We start from the raw sequence: 22,836 nt of genomic DNA on the forward strand, positions 1-22,836 counted from the left end.
TTTGGATGTTATGAACGATGATGGTGTGAATAATTTCAAGCTAAGATATTATATGGTCTCTTAATGAGTCCCTCATTTCTTGGATATCTCTTGTAGTAATGATAATTTATAATCAGTTTTAATTATTGATATTACTTTTTTTATGATACAGAATTTGTTTATCCACAATAATTTAGTGAGATTGGTTCTTTATTTTGCGGAAACAGAATATTCCATGATTTTCTATAGTGGTCTTCTTAAAAGGAATCAGATAATTAAAAATGCTAGATATGCAGTTATGGTTACTAATTTATTTTTTTTAAAAAATGCCCAATTGCAGAAGCCGTGCTCCACCATCAAGTTTGCAGCTTTTGCCAGTCGAAAATTTTAGTACCCCTGATAGCAAGCATTTTTCTTGGGCTAATAGTGAACTCTCAGTGAGTAAATATTTAATAAGATTTTTATTCTAGATATATAAATATTTATGCTTATTATGATTTGTAAATTATTGTATTTGTAAAAAAAATATGTATTGACCTTGTTTAAGAACTTCCTATTTTTATAAATCCTATTTTAATGAAAATTTAAATAATAGCAATTTTATGAGTTATAAAACTTTTTTTTTCCATCTCCTTTTATGCATTGATATATTCTTCTCCTTTGTCTTAAAATTTTCTTTGTGGCTTTCAGTTTAATTACTTAATGCTTTATACGAAATGTAATTGCGTTCATTCATTTTTCACTTAAACATATTCTACTTTGCATTTTTCCACTGCTTTAGGTGAAAAGATTAACTGCCCTTCACACTTTTTGGAAATTAGTAAGTAGCTGGTCTCTACCCATACTTATCGCTGACAGTTGAATTCAAAGCATTAAAGATTTTGAAGGCTTCTGTAATACCTAAGGATAAACCCAAGTTAATTAACCCTTTGTCAACCCATGTCAACTATACAATAGGCAGTTACTGTCATCTTGTTGTTCCTAAACTATGACTAGTGTTATTCCACAAAATAATGAGAGTTCTTCTGTTGGTTTTCTAGGAAAATACTGGGGAGAGGACATATTTGCCTGTGCCAGAAATACAGTCATACCCCGACTTACGCGAATCCAGAGTTACGCGGTTTTTTATATGTACGTATTCCCGTCCCGCTTCACGCCTTACTACTAGTCGTATCTTTCAGGCGCCGGCCGCATTCGCCAGTGTCGCACATGCTGTGAACAAGCACTGCCGTGTTTCGCACGGTCTACATTCATACATGATTTTTATGGTCTGCAAACCTTGTAACTGTTTTAATGTTATGTTCTTGATAAAAATTTTATCACATAAAAAATAATAATGTCATCCAAAAGAAGCAAGTCCAATTCTTCTGCCGCTAGCAAGAAAAGAAAAACTTTGACTTTGGAAACAAAACTCAACATTATTAAGGATTTTGAAGGGGGAATGAAAATTTTTGAGCTAGCAAAGAAGTTCAATCTACAGGAATCCACAGTAAGAACAATCATAAAAGAAAGGTTTACAGATTTTGGAGGACATAGATTCTTACGAGGAACGAATTGTAGCCACAAGACAAGGAATAATAAAAAAATCATTAGCTTGCTATGAAAAAAATTTGCGTGACAAGAAAAAGGCATTATGCTGTCAGATGAATCTATTAGATTTTATGAAACCATTGACATCGAAATAACTTTCTTTTTTATGTACGAAAAAGTGTGATTATTATGATTATATTTTTGAAAAAATATAGGTGTTTTGGCAAATCTTTGGTCCCAATTAACTAATATTTTGTATGTTTGTATATATAAATTACATGCAAAATTATACCCGAGTTATGCGAATTCGACTTGCACGTTTTTTGTTGGTCCCACCTACTGCATAACTTCGGGATATGACTGTACTCATATTGGTACATCATGTCCAAGTTTCCATCTTACAATCCCCTCTTTTTTGATTAAAAATCACTGTCCTATTTTATCAAATTCATTTTCTGCCTCTAGTCACTCTCTTTGTGTGCCACCAGACAATCATGTTTTTATTAAAAAAAAAATTTCCTTTCTGTAAATGATTTTCTCCATTCTGACTCTCCTAACTGAATTCATCTCTAAAACTGTTCTTATTGATATTGAAACATTCATTCCACATTCCCACTTTAAATTCTTATCCCTTATCTATAGCCTGGCACACTTGGTTCTCAAAGAATTGTGCGAAAGCTACACAAGTAGAGGTAAGCATATTGTAGTTGACTTTCGCTGAAATCTCAATCTTACTTTTCTGTTTATACAGGGTGGCACAAAAGTAGTGATGAGGTTGAAAAAAATCATAACTTTTTGAAATTCAATGTTATTCTAATTTTTCTTTTCAAAGCTTGTGAAGTACATCTGGGAGATTCAGTATGGAACGTTACACCATTATGCAACGAACCAAGATCATAGAGCTTTATTTTGAACATCATCATTCAATAATTCAGACCCAACGAGCCTATTGCCATCATTTTAATGCACGAAATGTATCCTCTGAATCGATGATCTGATGCTTGGTGAGACATTTTTGGCAGCAAGGTGCAGTGTGAGATCTGGAAGACCACGTTCTGCCCAAAGTGATGTGAATATTCAACACATTCAGGAGATTATTGAGGAGAACCCCCAGAACATCAACCCGAAGGCATGCTGCTGAGCTGGGAATACCTTGGAGGTCATTGCAAAGAATCTTAAGAAAAGATATACACGTTTCTGTACAAGATGCAATTAGTGCAAGATCTGAACCCAAGAGATAATCAACACCCGTCTGATGTACACTGTTCGCTTACAAGAATTGGTCTGAGAACAAAAGGGCTTTATGGATCATCTGATAATGAGCGATGAAACTCATTTTAACTTGAATGGTTTTTGTAAACAAGCAGACTGCAGAATATGGGGTACCGAGAATCCAAGAGTAGTCCACCTACGAGAATTACACCCACTTAAGTGTACAGGCTGGTGCGTAGTTGCATCACGACTTGCTATTGGCTCTCATTTTTCTTTGAAGACAACAATGGCAATGCCGTAACTGTAACCAGTGAGCGATATCGATCTACAATCAACAATTTTTTAAGATCAGCTCTTACTGATACTCCAGAGATGTGGTTCCAACAGGATGGGGCCAGTGCACACACACACTGCTCAAGCCACGGTAGGGGTCTTAAGGGAGATTTTTGGCGAATGTCTAATTTCAAGAAATTCTGCATTCAATTATCCAGCTTGTTTGCCAGATTTAATGGCCCCTGACTTTTTCCTTTGGGGGCATCTTAAGGAGAGGGTGTATGTGAATAAACCCAGAACCACAGAGCAGCTCAAGAATATTAGAGCTGAAATACGGGAATTAATGTCAAATAATTCCCGTATTTTCCATTATGCATATCTCTGACACACATAATGGAAAAACCTAAAACTGATTTTGAAAGAACCAAAATGGCAGGCATGCTGTCTTGTCTCTTCCAAAGTTTCTGATAATAACTTTTTCCCAACTCCGATCTCCTTTGCACGCAAATGGTTCTTGTTGTTACCTGTGAATAAAGACATTCTCCAGACTGATACTGTCCCCTGCGGTTCTTATATAGATGACTTAAGCGTCAATATTTTCTATGGCTAATGCCTTAAACTTGCCATTCTCAAATGGGATGAAGATAATTTAGTGAATTTTAATGTAAAACACAATCCTGTCTTATTTTGTTAAAATTAGCATAATGTTATCGAAAATTTCACTTTCGATAACATTATGCTCACCAACCAAGATCAGTTTTCACTTGGTCTGAATCTAGTCTATTCTGGGCATCTGTAAAGATCCATCCACCAGCACATTATATGTGCTGGTGGATGGATCTTTATCTTCCGACTTTACTAATACTTGGGTTCCACCAGGTTCAGTTCTTTTCATTCCTTTTTATATCAACCTGACATGCAAGAAGTCTCAAAATATAACATGAGACTGCTGTGTGCGGGCAAGTCATTAACGAGAAGAAGGGATTCTGCTGTTTTTCTTGAAGAATTAGATTATATTTATTAGGGAAAAAGATAGAAAGCCAGCTGTCCCGAAGGACAGAAATATATTAAGAATAAAGAATCAGTGTGAAGAGTTAGGTGGGTGAGTTTGGAGCAGAACTGTCTGGATGTTGACTAGTAGTTGTTCATGTTTGTACATAATTAGAGAAGATTGGAAAATAGTTGTGGCCAGTTCAGTAGAGCAGCATCCACAGAAATACCTAGAAAACATAATGCAGAAACAAAGTTTATGGGGAAGCAATTGGAGGGAATCCAAGAGAGGTATTATATATTAAGCAAAATAGCTCTCTTCCAGATACTACTAAACATTCTGAAAGAGGTTTTTAGTGTGCCATGCCAAATGTGAGAACAATATTCTAAGGTGAGGAGAAATTTAGGAATGATAGTGTTAGGAGTCAAGCAGGAGAGAAGTAATATTTATATATTTTTTAAAAAAAAAAGCTCTTTGGATGCTAAAGAAGCTATGGATGTGATGTGTTTATGCCCAGAATAGAGGGAGAGCTGGGAAAGCTGCGTCAGATTTAATCACATGACTTACAAATATCAAGAGCATTTACATGAAGGTCTTCAAATCTTTCCATGGCCTGTGTACAAACATGGGTAATGTTAGTGAGAAGGTCTGCTGTTGAACAAGAATGCTAGAATCCATATTGATATCATTAATGAACCAATGGGATGATAATTTCATGGCTGACTTTTAAGGAAAATCTGGATAAGAGCTTGCTTCCATGTTGTTAGAAAAATACATGATGAAAGCAATATAGAGTGATTGTAACTTCTGGAGCACAAGATTTCATAATACCGATGCGATAGCTTTTGGGCAGGTGGGACTATTGAGTATTTTTCAGATGGCCTTTTGGCAAAAAATCACAGGAGACATACTGTGAGTGATTTGTGAAGTAGCAGAAAGAAGAACAGCCTCTCCTCTTACAGCTTAGTTGTCTAAACAAGAGTTGGAGGAGAAGTGTACCTTATCTTTTGGATATCTTAACATTGTCCCTTTAGGATGAGAGAGGTAGAAACATGGAATTAGAGGGCTTGAAAGCCATTTGAGCAGGGGGAAAGCTTGGTGTATTTGGCACTTACAAATTCTGCTTTACATTTGTAGATGTTTTTTGTAGTTATTGTAGGCTGTAATATGAATGAGTGGGTAGCTTGAGTTTTTAACTTAAGTCATGGAGTGTATGCTGCATTTTTTTTTTTTTATATCTTGGACTACTTTGGCATAAGGATCAGGATTTTGAACAGAGTGGAGAATAAAGATACTCATGCCAGCAAAACTAATGTCATCAATTAGATCAGGCATGGAAAAGAAACATAGAAGTCCTGAAAGCCATCGTAGTTGGCACTATTGTAGGGCCATATGAAATTAGCTGAGAGAAAGAAAAGAAACTGCTGTAGAAACAGAAAAATGAAGTTTCCAAGAGAAGAGCTAAGTCAGTAGTGTATTTGGAGGAAGGGGTGGTTAAGAAAGTATCCTGGTGTTAGGAGAATGAGGATTATATGGAATTCTGGTCAATAGGTGAATGATTTGTATTAGATCATTACTGATACAAGCAATTCAGCTTCTCTTCTGGTTTAGTCTATGTAGCTGAAGAAACAGGGAGCCAGTTGGAATTGTGAACATTGAAATTTCCAAGGAAGATTATCCCACAGTTTGAATAATTAGACTGTGTGACCAAGCTTCAGTGGCAGATGATTAAAAAAAATTAACATTGTCATCAGAATTGAGAGTGGTAAAGGTAGTAAATGGAGGCAACAAAATGAGGTGAGAACTTACATTCTTACAGAAGACATCATGTATTGTTGCTGTAGTTGAAGAGGGATGCTAGGTAAGGTTTAGTGATGAATAACAGATTGGATTTAAATGTCTTGTGGTACATGGTGTTGATATTGTATTAAAACCTGAGATATTGGTTAGTCTATGTGGAAGTGTTTTTACATGGAATTTTATTGTTTTGTTGGAGTTTTGCAAATATATTTTTGTTTGTTGGAATACTTTTGTTACATTTTTGATATTTTTTGTTGGTTTTTGTGAGAGTTTTAACCACAATGACAGTATAATTTTTTATGTTATCTTTCATGATAGTGGAATATGGGAAAAATTTAAAGAGTAGGGTGGTGGGACACAAACCCCACACAGAGAGTGTTCAGACTCCGAGCATGGTCTCGACAGTGTCCCTGCAGGCTTCTATACTTGGACTCTCTCTCTCTCTCCAGGTGAAATTTGGCAGAGTAAGCAGCAGCAGGTTTATATGCCATTTAATCAGGAAGCATCCCAAAGTGTTACCTATGGGGCACTTAGTTGAATAATTACAATGTGGAGGTATGTTCAGCAAGGTCGCCACTCTCGGTGCATATAAGAAGAAAGGGAGGAGACAAAATGGAGGCCCTACTCTAGAAATGAAACATAGTAATAGACACTTCATGTCCACAGTAAGCAGGGCTGTGGTGTTTCACTGTGTGATGAAAGTCATCTGCCATCTAGAGGAAATACCTCTAGAAAAGATGTGCATTGAAGGTGGCAACATGTCAGAACTCCATTTGTGGAAAGAGGCTATATAATGCACATCGCCAGCATATTAATCTCCCTACACAGTGAAGGTTACTGTATACCAGTGAGCTTGTTTACCTGACTACAGATCCAAGTCCACAGTTTTGTTGATGGTACTCTACACTGTGCGATAAACCTAACACTATATCAGTAAACTTTCCAGAATAATATCTTCCAAAAATATACCTTCTGATTTCCAGACCAATTTTCAGTTGGATTCTGATAACTTTAATTAAAAAATTTGTTAGTGAAATTTGATTTTAATCCTTACTTATTTCTCACCTTCCCCAACACACTTTTCAGTCTAACTTTTGACCATACTTTTGAATCTCTGGGCAAGAAGAAATTTCTTCCCTTGGGATAACTCTAACTTCCCATTTTTGGCATTAAATGAATATATTGTCCCCCCTCCCTCGAGTATTGTTTTCTCTTTTGCCCAGGGCATTGCTATTATTTTGTGTGTGTGTCTTCCACCCATAAAAAAAGTTGTAAACCTATAGTTTATTTTTTAGTCTGGAAACTGGTCTAGAGGCCAAGCATCTTTAAGTCACTTCAGGTCTCCAAATAAGCAGGATAGTTTTATGCCAGATAATGAAATTTGTCTTCCACCTAAAGACAGACATAAACATCCATGCTTACAGTGGGACCTGTTGCTTGGAGAGCAAGTATGGTAACCATTCAGCCAACCAGGTCCATACAAATCAGAGATCTGTCAGCCATTTAATGCTGTTCTCACACTGGGGTAGTGCCCCTAAGAGCAGCTCTTTAAAAAAAAGTAATTACATTGAATAATGACCTATCTCATGCCAATTTGCTCTTTCACACAAACATCCAGTTTCAGCTGCTTATATTTCCTCATTCCACGGTGGTGGTTTTCCAGAACTGGTATTGTTAATTCTCCTCTAGATCTGTTAAAACATGTTCAATAGCTATTCAACATTCCTTCATTAAACCCAACCTCACAAGTCCAAATTTTGTTTCCTCTTCATTCATTCCTTCTGTTGCTATCTTTTGGAACAGCTTCGCTTACATATTTCCTAAAAAGTACAAGCTGCGGGAGCTTGAAATCCAATGGGAACAATTTATTTCTGTCTATCTGTTGGTGTGTTTCTCTTTTAAGTTAGCTGAACTTGGCACAGTTCTAATATGATAGATATGACAGAACCCGCCTGATACATTCCCATCATGCATGATTCGATTATACTATTTAACAACCAGTGTGCACTGAGCAAATTAAGTTTTGATTTAGGATTTTAAAAAAAAAGCATACAACAGAAATCATTACAAATTAAGAGATTTTGCAATATGAAAACTATGAAAGGATATATATATAAGCCTTTATCTCCCTACTGTTGCATAAAGGACTCTCCCATTGCAGGAGGGTTGGGTCTATTTCTCCCATGGTGACCCCATTCCATCTTGGGAGAGTGTTTATACAATTGCATGAAGGTGAAAGACAATCACAAACATCTATGCTCATGGTAGGATTTGAACTTGCATTAACTACTTGGCCAACCAAGTCGGCATGAAAGGATTATAAGTATTTAAAAAAATTTCATAAATAGGCACAGATAGCTAGGATATGAGTCATTGGTCATATTATAGATATCTTTATAATCTTTTATAAATGAAAAGGAATGAATTCGAATCCATGTTTATTATATCCTAGGTAAATTGCAAATAAATCTAGCAATCAATTATGGTAGCCGAGAAAATTTTAGCTAAGTCATTCAACTTGTGATGTTATACTACAGACTTATATAAGGCATATTAATTTCTGCCATCACTAAAACTGACTGTACCAAAAAATAAATAAATAAATAATAATAATATTGAGCTAGTTACTAGAAATAGCTAAATGCAAATATAAAAGAGGCAAACAAAAATTGTAGAGAAAGAAGCAGGAAGGAAATTGAGTGACAGATTGAATGATTTAATAATGGAATTGGAAAGTGACATATTAAAACTATGAGATTTATAAAATAAAATGCGTGAATTTAAAAAAGAGAAAAAAAAAAGCACGTGAGTAGTGTGGACTGAATTCAAATCCTATCTAGCACAGAAAGAATAATTATAAGTACTTTTCAGCTGAAGGTGACTTATAAGGAGATGGCAAGAGTTTTTCATATCATAATGTGCACAAGCCAATCAGAGAACGTGTTCGGTATATAGGCATAATGCACATCTCATATCACATCTTATGTTAGCTTCTTTATTATAATCTAAAACAACCACCCTCACATACAGGTTACGAAATTTTTCTTCCTGGAAACGGAAGTGTTCTCCAAAAATTTTAGGCAGACTGTCCAGAGAGCAGATACACATGGTTGTAAAATAGTGGAACTGTAAAACCATAATCGCTTGCTTAATGTTACCTGTGGATTTTGGAGTGAGAAATTGCTGCACAACAGCATAGATATATTTCTCAAATAACATCTTCCCATCATTCCTCCCTTGAATGCTTTTAACAGTTTTCTGTATACTTATTCAGAAATATACCATCTATCCAAGAAGAATCCATCTGTAGCTGAAAAGGTACAGATGGAAAAGGTACTTTTGGTGATTAATGCACATAAATTATATGATATGCATTTAAATCTGATTAAACTTGCTTACTTGCAGGATCAAATATTATCTTGTCAAGTTACACCAAGGAAGTGCAGCATTGGTTCTACAAGTCACAATATATCATCCCCTTCTGTCTCTCCCATTTCAGAATGTGCTTTTAAAACACCAGTGACAGGTAATATCTTCAAGGTATTTTCTTTTAATTAAAGACCAGGAAAAAATAAGAATAATAATTAAAAATAACACTAACAGTAAACAGATATATAACAATTTTATTAACATTTTTGAAAGAATAATTCATTTAGCATGTCAGTGATAGTATAAAAGCTTTGACTGGGACTTTTTTGATAGTTTGCTATAGTGAGTGAATTCACAATAGTGGTATTTCTTGAAGGGGAAATTCATGTTTTTCAGAATCCAGGTAACAAAGATAGAGGATATGCTATGTAGTTTGGGACATTTCAGAAATATACAAACAACCTTATATATCCTTTTAGAATGAAATAAGCTTAAATGGATAACTTTTTTTTTTAATATTCTGACATGATTTAAAATCATTCGTTTGCTTCTTTCAATTCTTTGAAACTTCTCAATAGCAAATGGTAACATGATAATGAAACCACTTTGCTGGATATTGTTTAACAAGTAATAGCCTGGGCAATTTGGGATTTAGCCGACCAAATTGTATTCTTATTGGTTAAACCAAAATACAAAATGATGGTACAACATGACAAAAATTTCATGCCAGCTAGGGCGTCGCCCGGTTAAACAAGGCCCCCTGTTGTTTTTGCCAGAGAACCAGGGCAAATAGCGAAAAGACAGCTACTGGAACAAATCTGAAAACAAACCCCAACTTAACATCACCAGAATTAAAGATCAGTATTATCAACATCAGAAGCCTGAATGGCAAAGAAATGGAGCTAGTTGAGGAATTAGATAAGTACCAGATCGACATAATAGGGGTGACTGAAACAAAAACTGGCAAGATCTTTCTGAGCAATAAATATCAAAATGTTATATTCAGCCAATCAAGGAAAAGAAGGAGTAGCCATAGTATTCAACACTAAATACGAAGCTTGTCTTTTAAGCTTACACGGTGATCCAAATGCATTTTTGAAAATTATGGAGACAACTACCGTGTTTGAATAAAAACTTTAGTTTAATATAACTAAAATCTATATTCGACGTTTCGACCTTTATGTCAACTTCATCTTCTGGAGCATACAACTATACACAGAAAACAAGCTACACTACATTCAAACTGGTTTGTTAAAGATACTGACCAACCGCTACAACAATTGTTGGCCTGACCTCTGGTGAGAAAAAAAAAAAAAAATTATACATCAATGCTAGAGTCCTATTATTAGTGTTATCTGTTGGTTGTAGAAATACACTAGGTGCAACAACAAGTATCTATCTATATACATGTATTAACATCATGATTATACTTGTACATTCCAGCCAGTTGGTATGGAATGGTTTCTAATACAAGCTGAAGATTGCCTAGAGTCCTGACTTATGTTGGATCTTATATATTAGGTAGACTGAATGTGTGCCAATCCAGATCCTTGGAATTTTCATGCCATCTTTATTGTTGATATTTGGGTGGTTTATCAGGATTTCGCAGGCTTCCTTAAATTTCCTTTAATACCAGGGTTTTTTGTGGTGTAAAGAGCGGGTGCTTTTCCATTTGATTTGGTGTAAGGTGTTGAGTGCGTGGTCTGAGAGGCCTGCTTCACCATAATGGTTATATTTAATGTGTCTAATGTGTTCTTTCTGGCGTATAGGGGTTGTCCGTCCTGTTTCACCAATGTACGGTAAGTTACAGGTGCAGTGGATGCAATAGACTCCAGGATGTGCTAATGGGAGGAGAGGATCCTTAGAGGAGTTGAATATGGTTTTAAGTTTAGTGGGTGGTTTAAACTGACACACACTGGCCAATACATACATGCTAATTCCACCCATCACAAAAATATGGAGTCATTAACACCATTAAAAACAGAGCTACAACAATTTGTTCTAACCAGCAAGCCCTGAAACAAGAACTAAAAATAATCATCTAGATTACAGTAAAACTAGCCATCCTATACATAGAGGGTTATCAGAAAAAATCAAGAGAATCCTACAACATTATAACCTCAATGCCACCTTTAAACCACCCACTAAACTTAAAACCATATTCAACTCCTCTAAGGATCCTCTCCTCCCATTAGCACATTCTGGAGTTTATTGCATCCACTGCACCTGTAACTTACCGTACATTGGTGAAACAGGACGGACACATTAAATATAACCATTATGGTGAAGCAGACCTCTCAGACCACACGCTCAACACCTTACACCAAATCAACTGGAAAAGCACCTGCTCTTTACACCACACACAAACCTGGTATGAAAGGAAATTTAAGGAAGCCTGCAAAATCCTGATAAACCACCCAAATATCAACAATAAAAATGGCATGAAAATTCCAAGGATCTGGATGGCACACATTCAGCCTACCTAATAGATAAGATCCAACATAAGTCAGGACTCTAGGCAATCTTCAGCTTGTATTGGAAACCATTCCATACCAATTGGCTGGAATGTACAAGTATAATCATGATGTTAATACATGTATATAGATAGATACTTGTTGTTGCGCCCAATGTATTTCTACAACCAACAGATAACACTAATAATAAGACTCTAGCGTTGATGTGTATATATATATATTTTTTTTCTCACCAGAGGTCAGGCCAATAATTGTTGTAGCGGTTGGTCAGTATCTTTAACAAACCAGTTTGAATGTAGTGTAGCTTGTTTTCTGTGTATAGTTGTATGCTCCAGAAGATGACCTTGACATAAAGGTCGAAATGTCGAATGAAGATTTTAGTTATATTAAACTAAACTTGAGCCTGTGTAGCTCAGTGGATGTGGCGTTTGCCAACCACGGCGTTTTTTTTTTATATAGCTGATTTTTTTTATAACCGCTTTATAGCGGGTTTTTTTTTATAGCTGATAAACTAAACTTTTTATTCAAACACGGTAGTTGTCTCCATAATTTTTAAAAATACGATCTTCTTGAATGGCAGGCAGTCTCAAGTAGAGTGATGTGGGCAAATATCAGAATGGGGAACTGGACAATGAGACTTATTTGTGCCTATGGTCCCGCAGAAGGTTCTACTAAGGTAGAAGTGGAGGAATTTTTCAGGCTTTAGAGAAAGCAACTAACACAATGAAAAAGGAAAAGTTGGTCCTTGTTGGGGATCTAAATAGCAGAGTAGGAAATGATTGTCAGACATACAAAAATATTTTGGGAAAATTGGAGAAAAGAGCAAAGCTAATAATAAAGGCAAATGCTTGTTGGATTTCTGCTCAGGACATGGACTAGTTATTACTAACACCATGTTCCAACATAAAAATGTGCACAAATTCATGTGGAGAGAAAAAGCAAGGAATAAGAAAAGTCTCATTGATTATATTATTGTTAATAGTGATGTTTTCTCCCTGGTGCAGGACACCAGAGTGTACAGAGGATTTGAAATTGGAAGTGATCACTATTTAGTCTTGAGCAGGATAAAATTGAATTTCATATTGAAAAGAATAACATGTAAGAAAGTTTTAAAGCGAATAAAAGTTGAGCAGCTCTCAGATGTGAACTGTAGACTAAAATACACAAAGATTATTGAAAAAAAAATGAAAGAGTTTGAGAACAGGAATCAAACCTTGGAGATTCAGTGGCAAACTCTGAAGAAAACATTGATTGATTCTGCCAGAGAGGCATGTGGTGAGGTTGTGTGCAAGGATAAAAAAAATCAGAACTTCCTGGTGGATACAGGAAGTTAAAGAGGCAGTGAAGGAAAAGAAGGAAGCATATCAAAAGTTTCTGTCAAATAAGTCAGCTTGTGCTCTTAGAGAATACAGAGACAAATGCAAGAATGCTAAACACTGTGTAAAACTAGCTAAACAAAAGTCATGGGAGAACTTTGGCAAGAGCATAGAAAATAAATATCAAGAAGGTGGCAAAATATTCTGAAGATTGTTCAAGAAGCTTAGAAATGGAGGGAAGAGTGCTGTAAAAGGAGATAGAGATAATAAAGGTGACATGAAAACTGGAGAAAAAGATATCCTTGAAGTATGGAATAATTACTTTGAAAAATTACTAAATGAAACAAGCAGTGATAGCACAGTGGTATAAAAACACTCAACAGGAAGTTGAGTAGAGTAGATGATATTCGACCAGAAATGCTGAAGTATGGTGGTATAAAAGTCTTACAGTGGCTGCACTGCATAGTTCAGAAGTCCTGGACAGAGGGACGAATTCCTGATGATTGGAGTAAAGCTCTCATAGTATCCATATATAAAAAGGGAAATAAAACTGCATGTGAGAATTACAGAGGTTTCCCTACTAAGTGTTCCTGGCAAGATTTATGCAAGTATACTTGAGAAACGATTGAGAAGAATTGTGGAAGAAAAGCTGGATTCAGGCCAAATAGAGGCTGTCAGGATCAGATCTTCACTTTACGACAAATAGTCGAGAAAGCATGGGAATTGGGAATATAACAAAGATCTGTATTTAAGTTTTGTCGATTTGGAAAAGGCATATGACAAGGTGCCAAGAGAGAAGCTATTCAATACGCTACATTTATATGGGGTCAATGGGGCATTATATCAAGCAATACTTAGTCTTTATTTGAATTGTAAGTCAGCAGTTAGAATTGAAGGAAGTACAGGAAGATGGTTTAATGTTAAATCTGGTGTGAGAGAAGGATGTACATTATCCCCTCTGTTATTCATTATCTATATGGATCACATTATGAAGGAAAGTGGTATTAAACATATCAAAATTGGAGATGTTAATGTCAGCTCTTTGCTTTGTGTATTGCATGAAGAGTGATGATGCAGAGGCCAGGCAATGGAGGCAGTGGGTAATGCAGAAATCATAGTAGTCAATTTTGGAACTAATTTAGGCAGGAACGACACAGGCCATCAAATATCGAAACACTTTTTACCAACCAAATACAATTATAAAATCCACATGAAGAACCCTTTTGACCAATACCATTTAAAAGCTAAAAATTTAAAGTTTCAAAATACAGTAATACCTCGGCTAACGAGTGACCCTGGTAACGAATTTTTCAGCTAACGAAAGTTTTTTTCGCTGTTTTTCAGACTCGGCTAACGAATGTTTTAGTGGATGCGCGCACTAACATAAAGCAGCATACATGAACGGTCTGGCCATTTGTGGAGTTTTGTATACAAATTTCACATGTTCCAAAGATGTTTTGATGAAACTTCATTTACCAGTCTGAATCTGAGGGAATTCTGGAAGGATCATTATGCTGGGGAACTTGCTGAAAATGCTGACATTGTAGATAAGATAGTTCTCCTTAGGCAAAGCATTACATTTGTAGGTAAATGAAGATGTAGAAGAATTAGTTGAAGAACACTCAAATGATCTGACAACAGAAGATCTTGAAGAGTTGAAAAAGCAATTGAATCAGAAAAGAGACAAGGAAGATAAAGCGTGCTCATCAGAGGAGGAGGATAGCAATAAAAAAGGAAGAATGCCAACAAGTGACATTTAAAAAAATGCTGCACTACTGGGAAGAGTTTCAGTCTTTGGCTACAAAGTGGCATCCCAACAAAGCTGAAATGAACAGACTTTGTGCCTTGGTTGAAGACAAGTGTCTGAATCACTTTAAAAACCTTCTGAAAAAAAGAGGACAGATTTTTGACTTCTTTAGCAAAGAGACAGAGGCCAGCTACTGAAGAAGAGAAGAGAAGACTTACCTTGAATAAACTTTGAAAATTTGGAAGAAGAATAGTAAAAACGTTGTGTACATATTTTCAGTTTAATAAAGTGTATATAATAGTGTAAAGATCGTCAGTTTTACATTCTACTTTCCATTCTCCTTCATCTAATTGGGTAGCTGTTCATCTCAGCCTTTGGTGAGTTTTTGCCCTTTTATAGTGTGCTGTTTTACTATTTTATAAAACTTATCTTTAAATAGTAGGCAGCATCCAGAAGAATTAAACGATTTTCTATAGAAACCTACAGGAAATCACGTTTCAGCTAACGAATGTGATTCCGGAACGAATTATCTCTGTTAGCCGAGATATCACTGTATCTGTTTTTTTACTTATCTTTAAAGCATTTACAAAATAGAATATTCTAATATTGGTACATACTATACTATTATAGATTATTAATATAAAAGTTTAGGGAAAATGGGAATGAAAACCAATATTGTAGGCAGCTCCCGAGACATTTTTAGTGCTATTTTACTCCATTAAGCTTCTGACATCAATGTCGTTGAAAGACTGTTATAAATGAAACAAGAAGTGACGGAATAGTGTTAGAAAATATTCAAGCAGAATTCAGTTGAGAGTACATTTGAATACTTGAGGTAGAAAAAAGACATAAAAAAACTGCATTATCCATAATTAGCATACACTCAGTGCCTTCTATAAGAAGGGTGGTACATGAACTTTGATCAAGTCTGATATCCCATATACCAAGGATTGTCAGATCTAAAATCTCCTTTATATGAACTGCTTTGGCTCAAGATTTCCTGCCTCATTTTGTTACCTTTATTTGCTACCTTTACCACCTTTCTAATTCTCATTATACTGACCTCTATGATTATCTATATCTCAAAGTTGAACAAATACAGTCTATTCACCCAAACAGTGAGATAATTTTCCTTGGAGATTTCAGTATCTGCTTTCTGACTAGCTCTGTCTTCATAGACCAAGCCAGAAGAGAAGATGAATTGTATATGCTGTTAGTAATGATGAAACACAAATTGTTTACATACTATCTACCAAAATTTCAGATGATTGCCATCATTCTCACAATATTCTGGACTTTTTCTTAACCAGTTCTCCCTCCAAATATGCTGTTGATGTTAGATCTCCCTTGCAACTCAGATCATCCATGTTTCTTTTTCTACAAATCACCCTGTTCCTAACCAATCTCAGCCTCATATCTTATGGCACTGCAACAGGACCAATTGGGATGCCTGTGCCTCTTTTTCATGTACTGATTATTTCTTTTGCTCTCACAATCCAAGTGCTTGACCCATCTAATAACTGAAATTATTTTAAACAAATGTGCCAGAGCTAAAGTAGAGGAAATAGTGTTGTAAAAGAAATCAAATATGATAATGGTGACATGAAAACTGATAAGGATATCCTAGATGTCTAGAGTAATTACTTTGAAAAGCTTGTTAAATGAAACAAGCAGTGACAGAACCATATTAGAACATTTTCAAGAAGAATGCAAAGAGAATACATGTCAATACTTGAGATAGAAAAAGCCTTCAAAAACTTAAAATGTAGAAAGGTAGCTGGAGTAGATTACATTCAACTAGAAATGCTTAAATATGGAGGTATAAAAGTTATGCAGTGGCTATACTGCATAATTCAGAGGGTCTGGTCAGAAGGTTGAATTTCAGATGATTGGAGTAGAGCTCTAATAGTTCCTATCTATCTAACTATATATATATATATATATATATATAAAGGAATAAATCTGAATGTGAGAATTTCTCTACTAAGTGTTTTAGGTAAGATTTATGTAAGCATACTTGAAAAGAGGTTCAAAAAGATTGTGGAATAGAAACTTGGAGAAGAACAAGCTGGGTTCAGGCTAAATAGAGGTTGTTAAGATCAGATTTTCACTATATGACAAATAGTTAAGAAATCATGGAAATGTGACAAAATTTCTGTCTGGTCAGAAGGTTGAATTTCAGATGATTGGAGTAGAGCTCTAATAGTTCCTATCTATCTAACTATATATATATCTATATATATATATATAAAGGAATAAATCTGAATGTGAGAATTTCTCTACTAAGTGTTTTAGGTAAGATTTATGTAAGCATACTTGAAAAGAGGTTCAAAAAGATTGTGGAATAGAAACTTGGAGAAGAACAAGCTGGGTTCAGGCTAAATAGAGGTTGTTAAGATCAGATTTTCACTGTATGACAAATAGTTAAGAAATCATGGAAATGTGACAAAATTTTGTAAATCTGGAAAAGACATATGACAAGGTGCCCAGAGAAAAACTTTTCAAAACAGTACAATTATATGGGATAAATGGAACATTATACAGAGCAATACATGTAGTATATTAAGTTGTATGTCATCAGTTAGAATTGAAGGAAATACATGTTGATGGTTTGATGTAAAATCAGGGATAAGACAAGGATGCACATTATCTCCACTCTTACTCATCATATGGATCACATTATGAAAGAAAGTGGAATGAGGTCTGATATTAGAATTGGAGATGTCAGACTTGTTGCTTTATGCAGATGATATTGTTACTGCCAAACACATCTAGTGCAAGTTTCCAGGATTCTCTAACTAAATTGAATAACAGCTTGTAAGAAATTTTGTCATGACAATCAGCAATAAAAAGACCAAAACTATTAAAATAGGCAGAAACACCAAACGCATCAACTGCACTCTAAATGGAGAGCCTATAGAACAAGTAAAATATTTCGGCTATTTGGACAGTTTTTAGTGAAGATAGCAAGTTAAATCTGGAAAGAGACAGCAGAATAAGCAAAACTAGTATGGTGGGTAGTTGGCTGAATAAATTTATATGGATATATAAATTTTTATCGCAGTATAAAAGATAGTGTTCAAACCAGTTTTAAGTTATGGATCTGAGAGGTGGGTTAGAAATAAAGCACTTGATCAAAGAGTAGAGACACCACAGATATGAGGGTTTTGAGAAAGATTAGGGAAGTGAACAGATGCCATCAATAGCAGAATCATATTAAAAAAATGAAGATATTAAAAAGGAACTGGGCATTGTTAGCATTCAAAAATGTGTAAGCAGAGCTAATCTTAAGGTGGTATGGCCACTTAAATAGAATGGGTGATGAAAGACTAGCAAAACTTGGTCTCTCCTTCCTGCCATCTTGATGCTAAGACATCAGTAAAGAGACCAAGAGGAAGATCAAGGTCCAGGTGGATTGATTCTATAAGAAGTGCCTTAGAAGCATGAAATGTTAGATATGGCAGTATTGGAGTGCTGACATGTATTAGATTAATTTGGAGGGAAATTATGGATAGGAGATTAATAATAATGCAAACAATCATGTAGTGCTGTCATAGTAGCTTGAACATCCCTTGAGGGTACATATCAGGAAATTGATGATGATGATGGTCCAAAGTAGTCCAAGTAAAGACTCCTGCCTCTCACTCAGCGTATCCTACAGCCCATAAGTGAAAAAAAAAAAAAAAAAAAAATCATCTAAGGCAAAACTAATGGTAAGTTTTATATGGGCCAAATGCATTATCTTGTGTCCTGCTCAAATGGTAGTCAGAAGGGTGGCCTCGTTGGCCGAGTGGTTAGAATATCTGCTCTCCAGCCAAAAGGCTGAGGGTTCAAATCCTGCCGTTGGCATGGATGTTTGTGATTGTCTGTGAAAATACTAGTGGTGGTGGTGGGCAGTAGATGATGATTATGGTTGGTGAATTGAGTGGTGGAGACAGAGTTGTAGAGTAGGTGCCTTCCCTCAATGAGTCACTGGACTCCCTGGGGGTGTCATGTAATAATAATAATAAACTTCTGGCCCTTGCTCAGGCTATTGAACAAAACTTTTGTGTTTTCACGTCTGTCATAATGATGGAGGAGTGGCACCATCTAAAAAATAAAGCAGACCTCTTGGTATAAGCTTTCTATTCTTCTTTAGACAACTAAAATAAATCCCCCTCTTCCCCCATCCCAATATACCACAAACCCTGATCTTTTGACAGACGTTCTCCAGCACAAGTGATATCCCTCCAATTAGCATCCATCTTGTGTCATCTTTACAAGCTGTTATACTCATCTGGCATTTCCCTGGCAATAACTGGAATCCTTGCTTCCAGAGCAGGGATTCCAGTTACTGTCAGAAGGTTTCTCAGTCAACTGGCACATAATCCCACTGCTACATATTCTGCCAGGTTGTGCCTGGAGAGGGAATCCAAGTAGTGATTATGGAGGCCACTATCAAGGCCAAATCCTGGTATGGAGACTGTTTGGAAGTTATGTCTGAGAGTCTGTTTCTTTCATTGCACATCCACACTATACTATATTTCTAGTTAATCAGGATTAAACTTATGAAAGCTCCTACAAAATATCAGCAACACTCTGATAAAAATAAATCTCCCTTATAAACCAATCCCATCAAAAAAAAAAAAAAAAGAGACAGAACACACAAACCAAGCCAGAATCTCTTCACTAAAAATGCACTTTCACATCCACTTTACACATCCATGGCATTAACATAAACATAATTGACGTTCATCACCATTTGCTGTCTTCCGGACCGCACATCCTATTCCTGACAGAAACCCAGATTTCAGTTACATCTCCTACTGTCCACATCTGTTGCCCAAACTATACACTTAGAGTTCCTTTTGCGATAAGGGTGGCACCTTGGATATAGCCTGCCAGAGAATGGTAATTTAGAATTCCCTGCTTTTGACACTCCCTGTCTTGAGTTTCCTTATCCTATTTAGTAACATTCACTTATTGCATTTACTGGTCTCCAAACACTGATAACCATCCTGAACTCTTTGCATTTCATCTGTGTATGACATAAAAATGTGCACAAATTCACATGGAGAGAAGATACAAGAAATAAGCATTCTCATTGACTATGTTATAGTCGATAAAAGGACACAAGAGTATACAGAGAATTTGAAATAGGAAGTGATCACTATTTAGTTTTGAGCAGAATAAAATTGAATTTCATACTGAAAAGAAGAGTGTGTAAGAAAGTTTTAAAATGAATCAAGGTTGAGCAGCTTTCAGAGGTGAACTGTAGATGCAAATATACAAATATCCGTGAAGAAAAAATGAAGGAATTTGGAAAAAAAAAAAAAAACAGTGTTTTCTTCAGTGGCAAGCCCTGAAGAAAACACTGATTGATTCAGCCAGAGAGGCATGCAAGGTTATAAGAATAGAAAAATCAGAACTCCATGGTGGACTCATGAAGTTAAAAATGCAGTGAAGGAAAAGAATAAAGTATATCAAAAGTTCCTGGTAAGTCAGTTTGTGCTATTAGAGAATACAGAGAAAAATAAGAAAGTGAAGGACTGTGTAAAACTAGCTAAACAAAAGTCATAAGAAGGGGTATGTTTTACCAATAAAAACATAGAAAATAAATATCAGAAAGGTAGCAAAATATTCTGGAGTTTTTTTGTTTTTTTTTTAAAAAAAAAGCTTAGAAATGGAGGGAAAAGGAATCAGGTGATAAAGACAACATGAAAAACTGAAGATAAAAGATATTCTAGATTTCTGGAGTAATTAGTAATAATTAATTTTTAATTAGTAATTAATTATAATTCAATTACAATTAAATAATTAGTAAAAACTGCTAAATGAAACAAGTAGTGTCACCATGATGGTAGAAAACTCCCAACAGAAATGCATTCAGGAATACATATCCATACTTGAAGTAGAAATAAAGTCATCAAAAACCTGAAATGTGAACAGGAAGCTGGAGTAGATGAAATTTGGCCAGAAATGCTCAAATATGGAGGTACCAAAGTTTTGCAATGGCTACATTGCATAATTCAGAAGGCCTGGTCAGAGGATCGAATTTTGAATGATTGGAGCAGAGATCTCATAGTATTAATCTATAAAAAAGGGAAATGAAACTGAATATGAGAATTACAGAGGCATTTCCCTACTGAATGTTCGTGGTAAAAGTATACTTTAGAAACAGCCAAGAAAAATTGTGGAAGAAGCTTGGTGAAGAAGAAGAAGCTGTATTGAGGCAATTTCCTGAGAAGACCTCAATGCCAGACATCATAAAATGGTCTGGAAATGTCCAGATACAGCACAGAATCCATCACCAGATGCATGCTGTGAAAAGATTGACTAATATCTTTCCAAGGCATGTCCAGTGATAGATGGTGTATGTTAAGAAGTCAGCCAGAGATCTAGTGGCAGAATCCATACTGATTATTGATCAACTTGATTGGCCTTTAGGTAGTGCCAAACTGTTGATGACTTTCTCCATTATTTTGGAAAGAATTGAGGTGATGTTGATCGGTCAGTAGTAGGCCAGCAGACTTTTTTTTTTTTTTAAAGGGAGCAAAGACCACTGGGACCAGAAAACTTGAATTCTAAGTTATTCGGCATTTGTCTTTTTTCAAAAATCACAGGCATATGATATACTGTTTCTAATATAGCAGGAGATGCATACCATCTCCTGGTCATCTGTGCAGGAATTGGAGAAGGATGATGCCAGGAGATTAGCTTTATCTTTTAGGTGCTGTAACTCTGCTGTTATAAATAAAAGAGAGAAGCAGAAGCACTGGTAAGTAAAAGTTGTGTCCAATGTCCTTTGCAAGGGACAAGAAGCAAGTTTTCTACTATTGGTCTTGATTAAATCAGATTTTGATATGCTCACAGTTTTGCATTTATTGTCTACTTTAGCATAGCCTGAGTATGAAGCTAAGGTTCTTGCTGTAAGCCATTTGCAGTGTACCTTTTTCCCAACCACTTTAGTACACTGTTTATTAAATCATCGCTTGAGGAGTTTGGCACTACCTAAAGGCCAATCAGGTCAAATGGGTGGAAGCAGCAGTCTGGCCATGGGAAGGAAGAATTTTGTTTAAAGAGATCAGATTTATTTTCTTAGTACAGAACGTTTTGAATTTATGAGCAATTTTTGTAAACATTGCAAAAATCATTTACTGATTAAGAAAATTACAGTGAATTTCACCTGTTAACACTTTGCAGTCATCACATGGAAATTAAATCACCCAAATAGATATTTGAGCAATTATGATCTTGATTATTAAGATGTCTGTATGAAGTAATAATGTTATTTATTTATTTTATTTTTTTCCTCTTATAATCTAGATGCAAAAATTCATAAACAAGAATCTTTGGCCTCTAACAATATGTCTTGTGAAGTGTCGATGCCATCCATCACTACTACTCCAGAGAAAGATTTCACTTCATTAGAAACATGTCTGAATAGCATAGCACAGAAAGATCATAAAGAACTGGAGCTCCACATTACATCATCTGAAAATGCAGGTTGCCAAATCCATTATACATCTCTTGGAGGAAATGGCCAGTGCCGCATCTTTCCTGTTGTTCAGATGATGGATAGTTGCATTATTTCTCAACAGAAATTTCCTGATAGCACACCATCTATTCCATCACAAGACAGCTTGATGTTTGATTTGGGTAGCAGTTCCGCTGTTCAAGATCAACAGATTTTATGGAAGCCAAACCTGTTTTCTACTCCTACTAAGACTTGATAAAAGTTTCATATAGTGCATAGTATTTTTAGTTAACCAATATAAGAATCTTTAAACCATTCTCTTGTGAATAATATTAAAAATCATGACATTCTAAACTTTATATGAGAACTTTTTTAAGTTCTAAAAAATGTAGTTATATTTGTAAATCATTTTACACATCTGATAATCTTTAAATAATAAAAGAAATAAAGAATTTGCCTTCCTATAATATAATAAAATATCTTTTGTGCAAAAGATTTGAGTTTGATGTGAGGCAGATTTCCAGCCACATTTTGTCAGATGCTGAGAAATGTTTTAAAAATTTATTTTTTAATGTATTTCCTTGCCCTCCCTCCACTTTTCCATGGTCACATACTGGAACAGACAAATTTTTCTTAAATTTTCTTATACAGTCCTGGAAAATTACCCATAAAGTGCCCATATCGTTCAA

General features: G+C 35.4%; 1 protein-coding gene across 2 annotated transcripts in view; it reads left to right on the forward strand.

Annotated features, from left to right (window-relative positions):
* bora (aurora kinase A activator-like protein bora) overlaps positions 1 to 22,618 on the forward strand; it is a 123,119-nt gene extending 100,501 nt beyond the window's left edge. For both annotated transcript variants that reach the window (XM_090406464.1, XM_090406465.1), the window contains 3 exons: positions 320 to 416; positions 9,191 to 9,311; positions 21,997 to 22,618. In XM_090406464.1, the coding sequence (XP_090262590.1) occupies positions 320 to 416; positions 9,191 to 9,311; positions 21,997 to 22,403 (625 nt within the window). In that variant the 3' untranslated portion in view covers positions 22,404 to 22,618. The remainder of the gene's footprint in view (positions 1 to 319; positions 417 to 9,190; positions 9,312 to 21,996) is intronic.
* Positions 22,619 to 22,836: the final 218 nt, after the last annotated feature.

The sequence above is a fragment of the Typopeltis vanoorti genome, chromosome 16 (assembly GCF_054136105.1).
Source record: "Typopeltis vanoorti isolate ZY-2024b chromosome 16, IOZ_Tvanoo_1.0, whole genome shotgun sequence".
NCBI classification, from domain to species: Eukaryota; Metazoa; Arthropoda; class Arachnida; order Uropygi; family Thelyphonidae; genus Typopeltis; species Typopeltis vanoorti.